This window comes from Syngnathus acus, chromosome 10 (genome assembly GCF_901709675.1).
Source record: "Syngnathus acus chromosome 10, fSynAcu1.2, whole genome shotgun sequence".
NCBI lineage: Eukaryota > Metazoa > Chordata > Actinopteri > Syngnathiformes > Syngnathidae > Syngnathus > Syngnathus acus.
This window is the reverse complement of record NC_051095.1, coordinates 3,171,500-3,188,899: the sequence shown is the minus strand read 5'-3', so window position 1 is coordinate 3,188,899 and position 17,400 is coordinate 3,171,500. Positions and strand designations below refer to the sequence as shown.

At 43.1% G+C, this 17,400-nt stretch overlaps 2 protein-coding genes across 2 annotated transcripts; both read right to left on the bottom strand.

The window, feature by feature from the left end:
- Positions 1-5,959: 5,959 nt before the first annotated feature.
- On the bottom strand, positions 5,960-8,780 carry LOC119128186 (BOLA class I histocompatibility antigen, alpha chain BL3-6-like). Its single transcript, XM_037260426.1, has 7 exons — positions 8,653-8,780; positions 7,483-7,746; positions 7,098-7,376; positions 6,660-6,968; positions 6,468-6,584; positions 6,378-6,395; positions 5,960-6,300 (listed from the first exon to the last, which is right to left on the bottom strand). Exons 1-7 carry the CDS (start codon positions 8,714-8,716, stop codon positions 6,272-6,274), a joined length of 1,080 nt encoding a protein of 359 aa, XP_037116321.1. The 5' UTR covers positions 8,717-8,780; the 3' UTR covers positions 5,960-6,271.
- A 3,519-nt stretch (positions 8,781-12,299) lies between these two features.
- On the bottom strand, positions 12,300-15,366 carry LOC119128192 (BOLA class I histocompatibility antigen, alpha chain BL3-6-like). Its single transcript, XM_037260432.1, has 7 exons — positions 15,240-15,366; positions 13,895-14,158; positions 13,511-13,789; positions 13,073-13,381; positions 12,881-12,997; positions 12,791-12,808; positions 12,300-12,713 (listed from the first exon to the last, which is right to left on the bottom strand). The coding sequence occupies exons 1-7, from the start codon at positions 15,292-15,294 to the stop codon at positions 12,685-12,687; spliced, it is 1,071 nt and encodes a 356-aa protein (XP_037116327.1). The 5' UTR covers positions 15,295-15,366; the 3' UTR covers positions 12,300-12,684.
- Between the last annotated feature and the right edge of the window lie 2,034 nt (positions 15,367-17,400).

Genomic DNA, 17,400 nt, shown 5'->3' with positions numbered 1-17,400 from the left:
AAAGAGTGGTGGGATTATTGTCCGCATTCAGAATCCAGTCATTTTTCTCCAGGAAGGTAGATAGCGACAGCTCTTCAGGGTACGGGTCCACCAAAGGTGTGTTTAAAGGGAAAAATCCGTCTGGAGTGTTGGGCGGAACGGGAATCGAACACGGCAGGGACTCGAGCGTTGGCGTTATCTGACTCGGCTTTAAGGTCCCATCGCCGTTGGTCTGCGCCGATATTAAAGCGTTCTTGTATTGATGCGGGTCGAGCGGCGGCGCTCCCGGATCTTCAATGGGGAACATTTCAGATGTGACTGAGAGGATGTCTTCGGGGTGAAGCGTGGAGAAGGTGGACGAGGGTAATTCTATGTGGGCGTCATTGCTAAACAGCGAATGAGGAGCGTGTGTAAACAGGGAGGAAGGGACTAAATCAGATGAGGGCATTGGATGAGGGTTTTCACCAAGCTCCGCTTTGGAGGTGACAGACGTGGAAGTCTGGAGGGCGTCCACCTGCACGGAACCTCGGAGGACACAAAAGGGCCGGTGGCGCTCCAGGGCGCTGTTGTAGTGCCGGATCTCTTTTTTTAACGCTTTGATTTCCTTTTCCGGGGCGGAATTCGAAGCTTCCAGAGTCAGGAGCTCCTAAGAGAGGGGAGAAAAAACAACAACAGATGTTCGCTATGATCAGCTAAAAGCGTGTATCAAGTCCAAAAACGCATTCAAGCACAGACACAATCCTACTGTTAAGCGTGAGAACGGTGACCTTAAGTGGACAAAAACCATATCTGCATATGCCTCACTTTGGTATTATGTACGCCAGGGGTGTCAAACTCATTTTCTTCGCGAGCCGCATTGTAGTCATAACTTCTTTCGGAGGGCCATTATGACTGTCAACCCAAATTAATGTATGAGCACCTCATATTATATCCAGTAAAAGCTACAAAACAAACTGACAAATAACTCGTTTTCAAATCAGACGAGTAAAAACTGGTCAAATATTTAAAAAAAAAAGATATTAAAAGTGAAGACAATTCTAGTAATGACACGAATTTGATGCACAATTTGTCTTTGCGGGCCACTTAAAATGATGTGGCGGGCCGTATCTGGCCCCCGGGCCTTGAGTTTGACACAGATGTACGCCAAGCTTTAATATACTTCGTGTACGTTGTCACAGATCATCAGCCAGCCCAACTCACTTGAGCCAGGATTCAGAGCGTCTTGCTCCCTTTATTTCTGTTCAGTGTTAAACACAACGAGTGAAACTGCAAGTGAAATAACAAACACACTTAGTTTCTCCCATGCATCTTCTTCTTATCTTATAAACAATAATAAAGTTATCCAATAAAACAATGATAACTTACAGCTGTTGATTCCGTGAGCATAAGGAGAGGAGAAAGATTCGCTTCGATGACGCGAGTAACGCTAACGTCTCTCAACTCATCAGTTGTCAAGTCGCTTCGACAAAAGCATGCGCAGCTTCCGGTGCATTTCAAAATACACTTCCTGTTTGCTTCCGAACGACAAATAACCATTGTGTATGATTCTTTACATAGAAAACGTTTCTTACATCATGAAAACAATTCTGAGGGCAGAACACTCCCCGTCTGGCATGTAATGCCACGAACCTTTGAAACTACTTTCCTTTTTCTCAGTCCACTTTTAATCCGCCTTTTCCATGAGAAGGACCACTTCAGAAATGGGCCGCAGGTAAGTCTTCGAGGTGCCTTGGGATGATGTTTTCACCTCTACCTTCCGGACCCTTGCATCGCTGCTCTCGGAGGTGGATATGACCATAGCCATCGGCCACTCATTCCTTGGCACTTGAGTTTGCTTTAGCAGCACAATGTCCCCAGGTTGTGTCCTGTGCCATTTACGTCTTGGATGGAGAGTGCTCAGGTACTCACTTCTCCAACGGTTCCAGAATTCGTTCGCCAGCGCCTGCACTTGCCTCCACTGGCCTCTCAGAAGGTCTAAACCCGCAAACTCGCCCGGAGGAGCAAGCAGTTCTGGCTTTTGTGTCAGTAGCAGCCTGCCTTTGATGGTCACTGGGGCGGCCAGACCCAGAGGGTCGAAGACGCTGTTGACAACTGACAGCGCCCCACAGCGAGTGTAAGTCGTGAGTCAACGTAGAAATGTCTACGCACAAACTGTGTTGTGTCAGTGCCATACCTTGCTTAACCTTTCTGAGCAGCACGTGGTAGTCCATAGACGGCTACTGCAGGCGATGGGCTGTTGCCGAAGACGTGTAGTACCCGCAAGCGGTACTCTTGAACCTTTTTAGACAGGTCATTGTGCCACAGAAATCTGAGGTAATCTCTGTGCTCATGCCTCACCAGGAATCCATAAAACATCTGCTGGATGTCCACAGTGACAGCAATGAGATATTTCCTGAAACGCAGCAGCACGCCAAGCAGAGTGTTATCCAGGTCGGGCCCTGTGAGAAGCACTGAGTTGAGGGAGAGGCCGTTCAGTCGGGCGCTTGACTTAGACTTAGACAAACATTATTGTCATTTTGTCTACACAGGGTGCATACAAAACGAAATTTCGTTGCATACAGCTTTCACAATGTGGTGATATTGCGGTTGAATAAGAGTAACATTCTATATAAAAATATAAAATAAAATAAGATAAGTATAAAGTGCAGCAGTGTTAAAGTATGTAACAGTGCAGGAAACAAAACAGTATTTACAAAGTGTGCAGAGGAATGCTAACCCAGGTTGCGTACTTTTAAATGAACATGGATTATAAAGGTAGGAAGTACAAGCGCTTCTGTGCCCTCTTGACCAGTCTCGTGGTGTTCACAGTCCAGGTGAGGTCGTCTGTGATGTGGACCCCCAGGAATTTAGTGCTGCTGACCACCTCCACAGCTGAGCTGTTGATGATCAGTGGAGCGTGGTGAGGCTGGTTTTTCCTGAAGTCGACGATGATCTCCTTCGTCTTCTCCACATTCAGGATCAGGCTATTGTCTCTGCACCGGCCCACCAACTGCTCCACCTCCGCTTGAGTCAAACACGACCCGTATTTGCCCAGGCTTCTGGGGGTGGTACACACCAAAAAAGGCCAGGTACCAGCATTCGTTTGTCGTCGTCAATGGATGAGGCAACCTCTGCATGGTTGTTTTCAAAAAGCTTTTCCACGAAGGAGGAAAACTGCTCTTTCATCTCAGCGTTTTTGAAATGAGAAGTGACGGACGTCCATTTTGAAGCACATGAGTTTTGAAGATGCTCAGGGTTGGCTTGTGGGCGTTGTCCAGGCAGACTTCGCCTATAATGACCCAGCCTAAGTCCAGGCGCTGGGCAAAAGGTGCGTTATGAGGACCATTGACTTGATCTCTCACTTTGTGTGCACGTATCATATCTCTCATGGAGGAATGGGCTAAGGGAGTCAACCCCGACAGAAAATCAATTTCCCCTTGGGTTGGTGTCAGGAAGGGCATCCGGCTGTAAAAGGTTTTGCTCCAAAAATGTTCTCAGTATAGGACTCTCAACCACGAGATGGCCATGGACCGTCCCCGGTGGAAGAAAGCCATATTGAGAATCCAGTCCAACCCAGCGGCGCCTGGAAAGCGGACTTTAAACCGACGATGATGTCTATTTGCGGAAGGGCCGATTGATCGGGAGGCAGAGAGGTGTCTGGGTGCATCGCGGAGCTGTGTCTTTGGCTGTCGCACTCACCACATTTCAATGATGCCTGACAATCCTTGGCAAGGTGGTCTTTTCTTTCCTGTAATGTTTTTGCTCTAAATGATCTGCATATTTCCAATGGCCGTGTTTTCTTGCGCACAGGGCAATCACGAGCCGGCTCATTGTTTTCCTTTCCATCGTCCGTAGAGTTTAAGGCGTTTGCATCAGTGGTACCAGACACGTCTGTTTTGCGCACAGCAGTCTTAAATTCACTTGGCTTGAATGGAGCTTCCTCACCTTTGCCGTACGGCTGGCTACTGATGGACAGGCTGAAGTTTGGGTCATTTCAAGCCTTGGCTTGGCCGTACACAAAGTCCACCAAAAACGAAAAGGGAGGGAAAGATGTCCTGTAGCGCTCCTTGTACTTTGAGCCTACACCGAGCCATTTCTCCTGCAGGCCTGAAGGTAACTTCTCCACAATAGGCTTTATCCCACGAGGCGTGTCGAGGTATGCAAGGCCAGGAAGATATCCATCGTTTTTGGCTGCTAATAGCTCCATGAGGAGATCACTGAGCAATCTTAGCTTCGTGTTGTCAGACGGGGAAAATCGTCCACTCTTTTGAACAGGGCATTTTCAATTATTTCTGGTGCGCCATAGCATTCATGCAGTCTATCCCAGGACAGTTGTAGAGCAGCTTTGAGCTCGGTGACATAAACAGCACGGATCCTCTTTACATGTTCAGACGAGTCTTTACCGAGCCACTTCACCGAGAGGTCCAGCTCCTCACTGTATGATAAACCTAAGCCTTGTGTTGCATTTAGGAATGAGGACTTCTCTGGCATATCATCACATTTTGTGAGGCCAGTAGTCACTAATTCTCTGCGAGCAAGAAACTTGGCAAAGTCTATCATGTGTGGAGGGCTGGCATGAGGAGGAGAATACTGACCTTGTTGCATATGTGGACTGTCAGGTGGCTTTGGGGCAGATGTGTGCCTTGCTGCATGTGAAGGCTGAGTCGGGGTTCCGATGTCACTCTGAAGAGGCCTGAAGTTATCACGCAAAGGCTTGAAGTCATCCATACGTGGTGGTGTCGTAGGTGTGGCTGATGACTGTCGTAGGAGGCTGGACTCACAAGGTCTGACTGCACCATGAAATGGGGGGGGGGGCATAATACGGAGTGTTGATTGCCTCTTGGAACTGCTCCTTTTCCTCACGTTCCTCATTCACTGATGGTCTGCAGACGTTGTGTGAGGACCTCTCCTCAGGTGCCGCAGGTGGTGGACTATGTGTGGCTTCGCGGCGCCAGACAACACTGTAGGCTACAAGGGACTGCGCGTTGAGCTGTGTTTGGCTTTGCACATAATCTTGTGCTTCCTTTTCAATCTCTAATTCTTCTAAATCTATGTCTAGCCTCGCTCGTTGTCTTTTAATTTCCAACTGCTTCCTTGACTAGGCTACCTTGGTTGCCGCTGCTTCAGCCGAAGCTCTGGCTCTGGCAGCTGCCTCCAGAACGGAATTGTAGGATGACGAGCGCTTGAAGGTAGCACTAGCTCTCGATCGACTGTGGACTGATGACTTGGAAGATGAAGGTCGACGTGAATTCTCTTCAAAGTCTACCGTCTCCGTGTCGTCGATTTGGCGGCCATGTTTGAATCTTTTCGTTGTCACAGTTCATCAGCCAGCCCAACTCATGTATAGAACACTTGCGCCAGGATTCAGAGCGTCTTGCTCCCTTTATTTCTGTTCAGTGTTAAACACGAGTGAAACTGCAAGTGAAACAACAAACACACTTAGTTTATTCTATGAATATTCTTATTTTATAAACAAAGATTCGCTTAGATGACGCGAGTAGCCCTAACGTCTCTCAACTCATCAGTTGTCAAGTCGCTTCAAGGAAAACATGCGCAGCTTCCGGTGCATTTCAAAATACATTTCCGCTTTGCTTCCGAACGACAAATAACCATTGTGAATGCTTCTTTACATAGAAAACATTTCTTACATCATGAAAACAATTCTGAGGGCAGAACAGTGGATATTTGGACTTTGCTTGAGTTCCTCACTTAGACTGCTCCATAGTTTGACTCAGCAACTCAGCCTGTCATCTATTATAACCCCAAGAAATTTGTTTTCCTGCACCCTTTCAATTTCAGTTCCATCGATTTCTATTCGTACCTTCTCTTTTCAATGAGATAAAGTATTGTATAAATATATTCCAATTGAAAAAAATCTTTAACGACAGAACAATACGATTATATGGACAGCCGTAAGTGTCGACATTTCGCTTTATATATACACTTGTGAATTTAGTTATTTCTTGTCTGGTTTTGTGTTTATTTTCTCGTGAGGTAAAACCTCATTTCAAAAAATTTTATAATGATACTCAAACTTGTATCAAATTGATCAGTAGCTCGCTTAACAAAAAAGCACTTAAAAAAAAGCAACGTGTGATGCAGATATTACTTGTGGCATGTTGGCTCCCTCTAGCGGTATTTGGAAGAACTAGTGAAGTAAATACAATTAGAATTCACTGCACTTGAAAAACTGTTGCACTTCAATTTGAAATAAGAAACATTTCCAAGTATTTCATACAGTTGGAATGCGATGATTCAATCAAGCGTGGCACCCAAGAAAAGAAGACATCCCTTCAACCTTAGTGGGGTTCATTCAATCATGCTCAGAAGATGAGGTGCTGGCTGAGGGAGCATAAAAGAAAATACATTCAAGGCATTGGCATTTTTTCAAAACAGCAAGCGGAAAACGTCTCACTTACAAGCTGGAGCGTAATTGGCTGAAATGGAAGAGAAACGAGAGGAGATTAGGAATCGCCACAAACGGAGCAAACATTTGTGTCGTCGTTCACCTTGTTGGCTTTTGGGACGCTTGGCCAGGAACACCCCCAGCGCCACCGCCACCGCCACCAGAGCCAGGACCACCAGCGGGACAGCGATGGCCACCGCCTTCTTCCGGTCTTCCTCTTCTTCACATGGCAACAAAACAAGACACGTGAACGACTGTGGGCGTGACGCCGAGCCGTGTCCGACGCATTGCTCACCCTGGATGCGCGCGTTGCTCAGGATGCTTCTGGCGTACAGCTTGGTGACCATCTCCTCCCGGACGCCATCCAGTTTGAACACGCATTCGTAGCGGCCCTCCGCATCGGGCGTCAGCTCCACTTTCAGGTCGGCCGTGGTCTGGAAGGTTCCGTCGTGGTTGGGGAGGGTCTCCCCCATCTCCACGTCCTCGTGGATCCGCTCGCCGTCCTTCCTCCAAAAGAGGTCCGACGTCCTGGGGTAGAAACCCGTGGCGTGGCAGGTGATTGGAGAGGAAGGCGTCTTCTGCAGGAGAGACACCGTGGGAAGCTCTGCGCGCAAAGATGGAGAGAAGAGTGGAGGATGCGCATGGAGGAAAAGAAACAACTTGAAAGAGCGGCAAAGATGGACATTGTGTGTGAGCTTGGAAGACGCAGAGAAGGCGTGAGAGGACAATGTACCGGTTCTGGTCAGGAACTCCCTCCCGTTGCTCACATGCTTTTTCAAGTCAAAAGGAAGCACCTCAGTGAAAAAAATCTTATTGTATTGATTGAACCCGTCGTCTTGGTCCCACTTGAGTTTGGTGATGAAAGCTTGCGGATGTGCTGCGATCCAGCTCATCGTCTTCAGCTCAAATGATATGAAGTCTTCTCCATCGTAACTGTAGTGCCGCCAACCATCAACCTCCCCAGTCTCATCATTCCATTCACAGCCTTCCATCCTCTGAAGCATGTGAACACCTGAAAGGATGACGCACAAGATTCAGCGAGGACAATGATCAGAGAGAAGCCAGCAGTGACAAAAAAAAGTGTCATTTGACGAGCAGAAGGTTGGACGTAAACAAACCTCCAGTTTGGTTGAAGCGCTTTTTAGCGATTTCAATGTTGACTTTGAAGGCCTGCTCAGTCTGAATACTGTTCGCCGTCTCTATCTCCCAGTAGTGCGGATCATCTTCTGTGATTTTGTCCACCCAGTCTTGTTTCGCTTTTGCTTTCCTGTGGTTGCTGTCAAAGTGCAGAATCTGAACGCCGTCAACATACGCGGCCTCCCAGTACTCTGGTAGCTTTGCAACTTGAGAGGCCGTCTGGAAATAATTGAGCGTGTGAATGACTGGAAGGCAAACACAAAAATGACACACATGATCAAATCAATCTTCATATTTTCAATGATTCCGCCTGCAGTTGGAACTTTGCAGCACTTGAAATTGGAAATGTCATGTTTCTCCAAACGCGTTCTTCCGCACAAACTTGTCCAACTTGAATGTGACAACCTGCCTTTGCTTTTTTCTCCCAGTTGTTATGTTCGATTTCAGTGTGACGCGCTAAGCGAGATATTCGATGCCCTCAGCAGTGATTGACATCCACTGATGAAAGAAATCTAATGACATAACTTTTGCCATTCTCCTTAATTTGCACACAAAAAATCCAATAATAATATGAGGCAATCCTTTTGTTCAGACAAGTGAAACACTTTTAGATGTTACCTGCTGACAGTTTCGATTGTGTCTCCAGTCTTCCTCGCAGTCGAAACTGTCAGCAGGTAACATCTAAAAAAATGTCACTTGTCTGAACAAAAGAACTGCCTTATATAATTTACAGAGACATGATGACTCTTATCGAAATAATAATGTAAGGAGGCTATACAATGTTTTTTTCTGAAAGATGAGACACAATTGTATTGCCATGACTGTGAAATGTTAATTATTAATTGCAAAGACTCCCCTGTACAACATTTCATTCTTGTGCCTAGGCTTTTCCATATTTCATCGATTGCATATTTATGCTGGGGCACATCACTTTGATTTGTGCCATTTTTAAGTTTTCCAACTTTATTACATTCATAATAATAGCTGTGTATTCCCGTATAACTGACAAAACAGGCGTTCAGGTGAAAGAACTTAAAATGCCGACGGAACAGACGAGTGGCGAAAACGAAAGCAATAAACAATAATGACTGCGTCACTTCCAAATCAAGAGCGTCAATCTTTAGGATAAGAAACCGAAAAGTCCAACTTACCAGGCGTCACGCTGTATAGTTGCACAGCCAAAACAAAGAATGCAAGTAAATTCATTCCAATCATCAATGTGTTTTTCGATTTTAGTCAAGCAGGGTATTCGGTCAAATTGCGACTCGTCGTCCAAGAGGCGAACGCGGAACAACAACAACAACAACAACAACAGTTTACGAGCTTCGATTACCTCTCAGGTAAGCCAATTGGAGTTCAACCCGGCGATGACGTCACTCAGGACTGCCTGCAGTATGTGTTGCAATAGATAGATAGATAGATAGATAGATAGATAGATAGATAGATAGATAGATAGATAGATAGATAGATAGATAGATAGATAGATAGATAGATAGATAGATAGATAGATAGATAGATAGATAGATAGATAGATAGATAGATAGATAGATAGATAGATAGATAGATAGATCAGTTTCGATTATGTCTCCAGTCTTCCTCACAGTCGAAACTGTCAGCAGGTAACATCTAAAAGAATTTTCACTCGTCTGAACAAAAGAACTGCCTTATATAATTTACGGAGACATGATGACTCTTATCGAAATGATAATGAAATAATATTCAGAAGGCGATACAGTGTTTTTAACACAAGGTTTTTCACAACTTTGTTTGTTTATTTTCACATACAAAAACAATTTAAAATGTAGATAGATTAAATAAATGTGATGGAGAATGTCAAAAAAAAAACTCCAGGGGCTTACAAAGTGGCATTCTCCAGAAATATGAATACATTTAAGATAAATTTCAATGGATAGAAAAATATGCATCCTAATACATGTCATACGGATGGGGGGAAAAAAGAAACATTTATAACAGGGATAAGGCATACAACATATAACAACAGGGAAAAAACACACCAAAACTATAACTAAAGAGAATAATGAATGGATCCAGGTTTATTTAGCATACTGAAGGAATAGGGTCAAAAGACACAAAACCCGCCTAGCCACAATAACAGATACGCTCACATCTCTTTGGATAAAGTATATAAGCAGACAAGTATATTCATGGAGTCAACCAATAAAGCAGACATAACTAGACATTCTTTAATATAAGATAATAACAGAGGTTGCTACAACTTCACGATTCAATATGTATTTCTGTGCACTGCAAAATAAATGCCTTTTGATATGTTGCCTAAATAGCTTAATGACCCTTAAGGAACTGTGTAATGCATGCCTGATGTTTGTTCTCTAAATCATGGACACGGCCAGAGTCGTCTTGACCGTTCAGTACTTGATTATATCTTGTGTTTTGACTAAACGTCATATGTCGCCTAAATGTGAGACGCCAGCTTTTCGATTACTACTGAACGCTCTGCACAGAGGGAAATATTTTGCTTAACAAAGAAGAGATACGTGCGGAAGCATGATTAAACTAAGAATGTAATGATGTAAGCAAAGACATGGAGTATCAAAAGAACAAACTTTGCATCGTCAGGGAACATTAATAAATTGATGATGTCACAGCCAAAAGCTCACATAATTCCGTACAAAATGACAAAATTGAAAGAATGACGAATGGATGAGGTGCGACAGTGTATGTGCAAGAATGGAGCAGAATGTTTACAGGAAGGTCACTTGGAGATAAAACCAGCAGGTGCCAGAGGGAGACAGCCAAGAACCCGGCCAAAGATGATCGCCAAGGCCGAAAGACGGGATGGAAGACAACAGCCCCCACACACACACACCGAATCGCCCATAATCAGCATGTAGCTGCCATAAGAAAATGCACTGATATGAAACGTTTTGAGCTAAGCTCTGTTTCCAAGTGGGAACCAATTTTAGTTTTTGTGTTAGCGGTTCCTTTTTGTGAGTTACACAAGGGCGAGTGTGTCTGATTTTGAGCCACCGGGTGGCGACGTTTCCGTTTGCATAAGCAAGTGATGAAGAAGGCAAGGAATGCTTATTTAGTTTCCTTTCTGATAGCATTTTTGTTTATTGGTGAAACCGGAGTTTTGAAGACCTGTATTGTCAAGATTTACGTTTTTTCTTCGTTTTCTCCCTCGAGCAAATGCGGCAATGAGGTAATCCTTAGCTGTTAGCCATGATGTTAGCCATGCTATGTTATGTTAGCAAGAACATGACGAATGTGTTTTAAGTGCATGAGCAGATTTAAGTTATTTTGTGTGTAACGTTTATTGTTCTCTGTGAGAACGTTTTATGTTAATAGTCTTTATGTCTTTTAGTTCTCACGGCATGTGTGTGGAGAAGGAGTTTAATAAATGCCCGTTTTGAAGAACTGCTTGTACGCCTGATTGACGAGGGAGCTACACAGCACCCACCCCCACGGAACCAGCTCTCACCGAAGTAGCACCCACTCCCATGGAATCAGAATCTCCTGCGAACTTGCCCCACCCCAAAGACTCATCACCCATCAAACTCGGCCCACACCGGCATGTGCGACTGAATATAAGCTGACCGAAGAACCTTGAACGTTGCCTTTTCGGAATGGAGACTTTCTGTTCTTGAAAGGCCCAGCGCTGTATTGTACTTTCCTGAAAACAGAGCTTTCTTAACGAGAATTATGATTGAACTCAACCAACCTCTGTAAGTCTAATTTCTGCTTCAGTGTCTTGGCATTTTCCTAAATCTGAAGAAATCAAACGAGCACGCAGTGAGTAAATTGGATGACAGGTGATTGGCAATGGCTTTTGCCGTGAGGCGCAGGTACCGCGCTCCCTAAATTGTGGACACAACCCAACAATTGATTGATTTATATTTAAAACTAAAAAAGATAAAAAATAAAACAAATAACACTAAAGTGTCATATGTAAGTCCGTACAACAAACAAACAAACCAACAAACCAATAGAACCAAAAAAAATCAATAGCAAAGAATGCTCGAAAAGGAGTAGGAAGAAGCATACCTTTTTAGATTCCTACCACTTTCTCAGTTTATCCAATAAACTAATGATTCAACGTATAAATCTACACACTTTCAACTTGTTATCCTGTTTTATTTTTGCTTTTGTGTAGCCATTTGGCATTTTTAGTCCTTGTACCTGCTAAACAACATATTTTTGAACATTTTTTTAAACTGGTGGATATTTGGACTTTGCTTGAGTTCCTCACTTACACTGCTCCATAGTCTGACTCAGCAACTCAGCCTGTCATCTATTATAACCCCAAGAAATTTGTTTTCCTGCACCCTTTCAATTTCAGTTCCATCGATTTCTATTCGTACCTTCTCTTTTCAATGAGATAAAGTATTATATAAATATATTCCAATTAGAAAAAATCTATAACGGCAGAACAATAAGATTATATGGACAGCCGTAAGTGTCTACATTTCGCTTTATATTTATGAATTTAGTTATTTCTTGTCTGGTTTTGTATATATTTTCTCGTGAGGTGTTTGGTTTGTACTTGATGAAGTTTTGCACTTATTATGTTGTTTTATTTTATTATTATGTGGAAGGGGGCAGGAACTATAAGATTTTCTTCATCTTGTTCCTTCTCAAGCATAATTATGTAAATATGCGTTTACTTGCTAAAGTTGAATTGTCTATTGATCAAAATACACATCAATGACGGAGATAAATAAAATAAAAATAACAAAATAAACTCCACATGGACTTCTCTGTAAATAGGAATGTGTTTTGTATGTTTTTTTTCGAAGACAACAGAAAAAAAGACGTGTTCTTTATTATAAATTTCTTGCTTATCCTTGCTAAATTATATATCCTCAAGTGAAAATACAGTGACCAGAAACCTCATTTCAAACATTTTTATAATGATACTCAAACTTGTATCAAATTGATCAGTAGTTCGCTTAACAAAAAAGCACTTAAAAAAAAGCAACGTGTGATGCAGATATTACTTGTGGTATGTTGGCTCCCTCTAGCGGTATTTGGAAGAACTAGTGAAGTAAATACAATTAGAATTCACTGCACTTGTAAAACTGTTGCACTTCAATTTGAAATAAGAAACATTTCCAAATATTTCATACAGTTGGAATGCGATGATTCAATCAAGCGTGGCACCCAAGAAAAGAAGACATCCCTTCAACCTTAGTGGGGTTCATTCAATCCTGCTCAGAAGATGAGGTGCTGGCTGAGGGAGCATAAAAGAAAATACATTCAAGGCATTGCCATTTTTTCAAAACAGCAAGCGGAAAACGTCTCACTTACAAGCTGGAGCGTAATTGGCTGAAATGGAAGAGAAGCGAGAGGAGATTAGGAATCGCCACAAACGGAGCAAACGTTTGTGTCGTCGTTCACCTTGTTGGCTTTTGGGACGCTTGGCCAGGAACACCCCCAGCGCCACCGCCATCACCACCAGAACCAGGACCACCAGCGGGACAGCGATGGCCACCGCCTTCTTCCTGTCTTCCTCTTCTTCACAAGGCAACAAAGCGAGACACGTAAACGACTGTGGGCGTGATGCCGAGCCGTGTCCGACGCGTTGCTCACCCTGGATGCGCGCGTTGCTCAGGATGCTTTTGGCGCACAGCTTGGTGACCATCTCCTCCCGGACGCCATCCAGTTTGAACACGCATTCGTAGCGGCCCTCCGCGGCGGGCGTCAGCTCCACCTTCAGGTCGGCCGTGGTCTGGAAGGTTCCGTCGTGGTTGGGGAGGGTCTCCCCCATCTCCACGTCCTCGTGGATCTGCTCGCCGTCCTTCCTCCAAAAGAGGTCCGACGTCCTGGGGTAGAAACCCGTGGCGTGGCAGGTGATTGGAGAGGAAGGCGTCTTCTGCAGGAGAGACACCGTGGGAAGCTCTGCGCGCAAAGATGGAGAGAAGAGTGGAGGATGTGCATGGAGGAAGAGATACAACTTGAAAGAGCGTCAAAGATGGACATTGTGCGTGAGCTTGAAAGACGCAGAGAAGACGTGAGAGGACAATGTACCGGTTCTGGTCAGGAAGTCCCTCCCGTTGCTCACGTGCTTCTTCAACAGGAAAGGAAGCACCTCAGTTAGGTCATTCTTCAAGACTTGATTGACCCCGTCGTCTTGGTCCCGCTTGAGTTTGGTGATGAAAGCTTGTGGATGTGCTGCGATCCAGCTCATCGTCTTCAGCTCAAATGATATGAAGTCTCCTCCATCGTAACTGTAGTGCAGCCAACCATCAACCTCCCCAGTCTCATCATTCCATTCACAGCCGAACATCTCCTGAAGCATGTGAACACCTGAAAGGATGGCGCACAAGATTCAGCGAGGACGATGATCAGAGAGAAGCCAGCAGTGACAAAAAAAGTGTCATTTGACGAGCAGAAGGTTGGACGTAAACAAACCTCCAGTTTGGTTGAAGCGCTTTTTAGCGATTTCAATGTTGACTTTGAAGAGCTGCTCATTCTGAATACTGCCCGCCGTCTCTGTCTCCCAGTAGTGCGGATCATCTTCTGTGATTTTGTCCACCCAGTCATGTTTCGCTCTCGTCTTCCTGTGGTTGCTGTCAAAGTGCAGAATCTGAACGCCGTCAACATACGCGGCCTCCCAGTACTCTGGTAGCTTTGCAACTTGAGAGCCCGTCACGAAATAATTGAACGTGTGAATTACTGAAAGACAAACACAAAAATGACACACATGATCAAATCAATCTTCATATTTTCAATGATTCTGCCTGCAGTTGGAACTTTGCAGCACTTGAAATTGGAAATGTCATGTTTCTCCAAACGCGTTCTTCCGCACAAACTTGTCAAACTTGAATTTGACAACCTGCCTTTGTTTTTTTTCTCCCAGTTATGTTCGATTTCAGTGTGACGCCCTAAGCGAGATATTCGATGCCCCTCAGCAGTGACTGATATCCACTGATGAAAGAAATCGAATGACATAACGTTTGCCATTCTCCTTAATTTGCACACAAAAAATCCAATAATAATATGAGGCAATCCTTTTGTTCAGACAAGTGAAACACTTTTAGATGTTACGTCACTGGTTCTTCTATATCAAACAAATTATTTTACATGACATGTTCTTCCGCCTTCATCAGATCTGATGAAGGCGGAAGAACATGTCAGGTAAATACACCTAAAATAATTTGTTTGATATAGAAGAACCAGTGAAGTAATTGAAAAGGAAAAACAAGATGAACTTAGTACAACTTTTAGATGTTACCTGCTGACAGTTTCGATTGTGTCTCCAGTCTTCCTCACAGTCGAAACTGTCAGCAGGTAACATCTAAAAAAATGTCACTTGTCTGAACAAAAGAACTGCCTTATATAATTTACGGAGACATGATGACTCTTATCAAATGTAAGGAGGCTATACAATGTTTTTTTACTGAAAGATTAGACACAACTTTATTGCCATGACTGTGAAATTTTAATTATTAATTGCAAAGACTCCCCTGTACAACATTTCATTCTTGTGCCTAGGCTTTTCCATATTTCATCGATTGCATATTTATGCTGGGGCACATCACTTTTATTTGTGCCCTTTTTAAGTTTTCCAACTTTATTACATTTATAATAATAGCTATGTATTCCCGTATAACTGACAAAACGGGCGTTCAGGTGAAAGAACTTGCCGATGGAACAGACGAGTGGCGATAACGAAAGCAATAAACAATAATGACTGCGTTAGTTCCAAATCAAGAGCGTCCATCTTTAGGAAAATAAACCGAAAAGTCCAACTTACCAGGCGTCACGCTGTATATTTGCACCGCCAAAACAAAGAATGCAAGTAAATTCATTCTAAACAGCAAGTTGTTTTTTGATTTTAGTCAAACAGAGTATTCAGTCAAAGTTGCAACTCGTTGTCCAAGAGGCAAACGCGGAAAAACAGCGAAGCGCAGGACGCTCTTCGATCACGTCCCACGTCAGCCAATCGGAGTTCAGCCCGGCCATGACGTCACTCAGGACTGCCTGCAGTGTGTTGGAATGAATGAATGAATGAATGAATGAATGAATAATTAAATAAATAAACAGATAGATAGATAGATAGATAGATAGATAGATAGATAGATAGATAGATAGATAGATAGATAGATAGATAGATAGATAGATAGATAGATAGATAGATAGATAGATAGATAAAACGTGTGTTGCATGTTTGCTCAGAATATCGACATTTAAAAAATTATGAAACTGATATATTTACCAAAACAACAACAAAAATAGTTTTTAATGTAAAAGTAAGAATGGTGCCCTTCCTTTTTTAAGACGTTATATTTGTAGTCAAGCACCTGCGTGAAGTTAGATTTTTTTCGTTCGATATAGAAGTTAGATTTTATTTATTTTTTATTTCGTAAATTGCAATGCTTGGTCCCTGATGGAGATCTTTACTGTTTAAGAAGTCAATACTACTCCTTAAGAGTAATTGATTATTTGTTCTTATATTGTCGTTTTCTATTATTTCCCACGTAAAAGAAACAAGAAGGGAGGGGGGGTGGCCCTGTTTGTTGGCTGTGACTTGAAATGCAGAGCAGTTGAACGTATGACAATCGATGAATGCATAACTGGTGATGAGTCTTTATTCCGAACATATAAAAGGAGGGGGGAAATGAATACAAATAAAATACAATCAATAACACTTTAAAGTGCCATATTTAAGTCACTGTGGAGCTGTATGTGGGTTTAAAAGGCAAAATGATTGATTGATTGATTGATTGATTGATTGATTGATTGATTGATTGATTGTGAAGGAATGGGGGCGAAATACAAAAAGTCCTGCCTAGCTACAAAAACAGATATGCTCAAACCTCATTGAATAAAGTACATAAGCAGACAAGTATATTCACATATTAAAGCAATAAAAGAAACATTTTAAGCATATAATTATACCTACACACCAAATCAATAAAGACATAACTAGACATTTTTGATAGGGGGTAATGACAAAGGTTTTTATAACTTTATGATCAGATATATATTTCTGAGCACTTTGAAATAACAAATGTTTTTTGATATATTGCCTAAATAGCTTAATGACCCTTAAGGAACTGTTTAATGCATGCCTGATGATTCTCTAAATCACGGACACTGCCAAAGTCGTCTAAAAATGTTCAGTACTTGATTGTATCGTATGTTTTGATGAATGCTAGACGCCAGTTTTCGATGACTACTGAACGTTCTGGACAGAGGGAAATATTTTGCCTAACAAAGAAAAGATATGGTTGGAAGCATGATTAAACTAAGAATATGATGACGTAAGCAAGTACATGGAGTATCAAAAGAACAAACAAAAACATGGTAAGTGGTGAGTAAGAACTTTGCATAGTCAGGGAACATTAATAAATTGATGATGTCACAGCCAAAAGCTCACATAATTCCGTACAAAATGACAAAATTGAAAGAATGACGAATGGATGAGGTGCGACAGTGTATGTGCAAGAATGGAGCAGAATGTTTACAGGAAGGTCACTTGGAGATAAAACCAGCAGGTGCCAGAGGGAGACAGCCAAGAACCCGGCCAAAGATGATCGCCAAGGCCGAAAGACGGGATGGAAGACAACAGCCCCCACACACACCGAATCGACCATAATCAGCACCCACCCCCACGGAACCAGCTCTCACCGAACCAGCACCCACTCCCATGGAATCAAAATCTCCTGCGAACTTGCCCCACCCCAAAGACTCATCACTCATCAAACTCGGCCCACACCGGCAACTGAATATAAGCTGACCAAAGAACCTTGAACGTTGCCTTTTCGGAATGGAGACTTTCTGCTCTTGAAAGGCCCAGCGCTGGATTGTACTTTCCTGAAAACAGAGCTTTCTTAACGAGAATTGTGATTGAACTCAACCAACCTGTGTAAGTCTAATTTCTGCTTCAGTGTCTTAGCATTTTCCTAAATCTG

Coding starts and splice junctions, on each gene's coding strand:
- LOC119128186 (XM_037260426.1), bottom strand. CDS start 8,716: ATGATTGGAATGAATTTACTTGCATTCTTTGTTTTGGCTGTGCAACTA. Junction 7,747..8,652: donor ACTATACAGCGTGACGCCTG/GTAAGTTGGACT, acceptor TTTGCCTTCCAG/TCATTCACACGCTCAATTAT. Junction 6,585..6,659: donor GAGCAACGCGCGCATCCAGG/GTGAGCAATGCG, acceptor TGCCATGTGAAG/AAGAGGAAGACCGGAAGAAG.
- LOC119128192 (XM_037260432.1), bottom strand. CDS start 15,294: ATGAATTTACTTGCATTCTTTGTTTTGGCGGTGCAAATATACAGCGTG. Junction 13,790..13,894: donor GCGCTTCAACCAAACTGGAG/GTTTGTTTACGT, acceptor CCATCCTTTCAG/GTGTTCACATGCTTCAGGAG. Junction 12,998..13,072: donor GAGCAACGCGCGCATCCAGG/GTGAGCAACGCG, acceptor TGCCTTGTGAAG/AAGAGGAAGACAGGAAGAAG.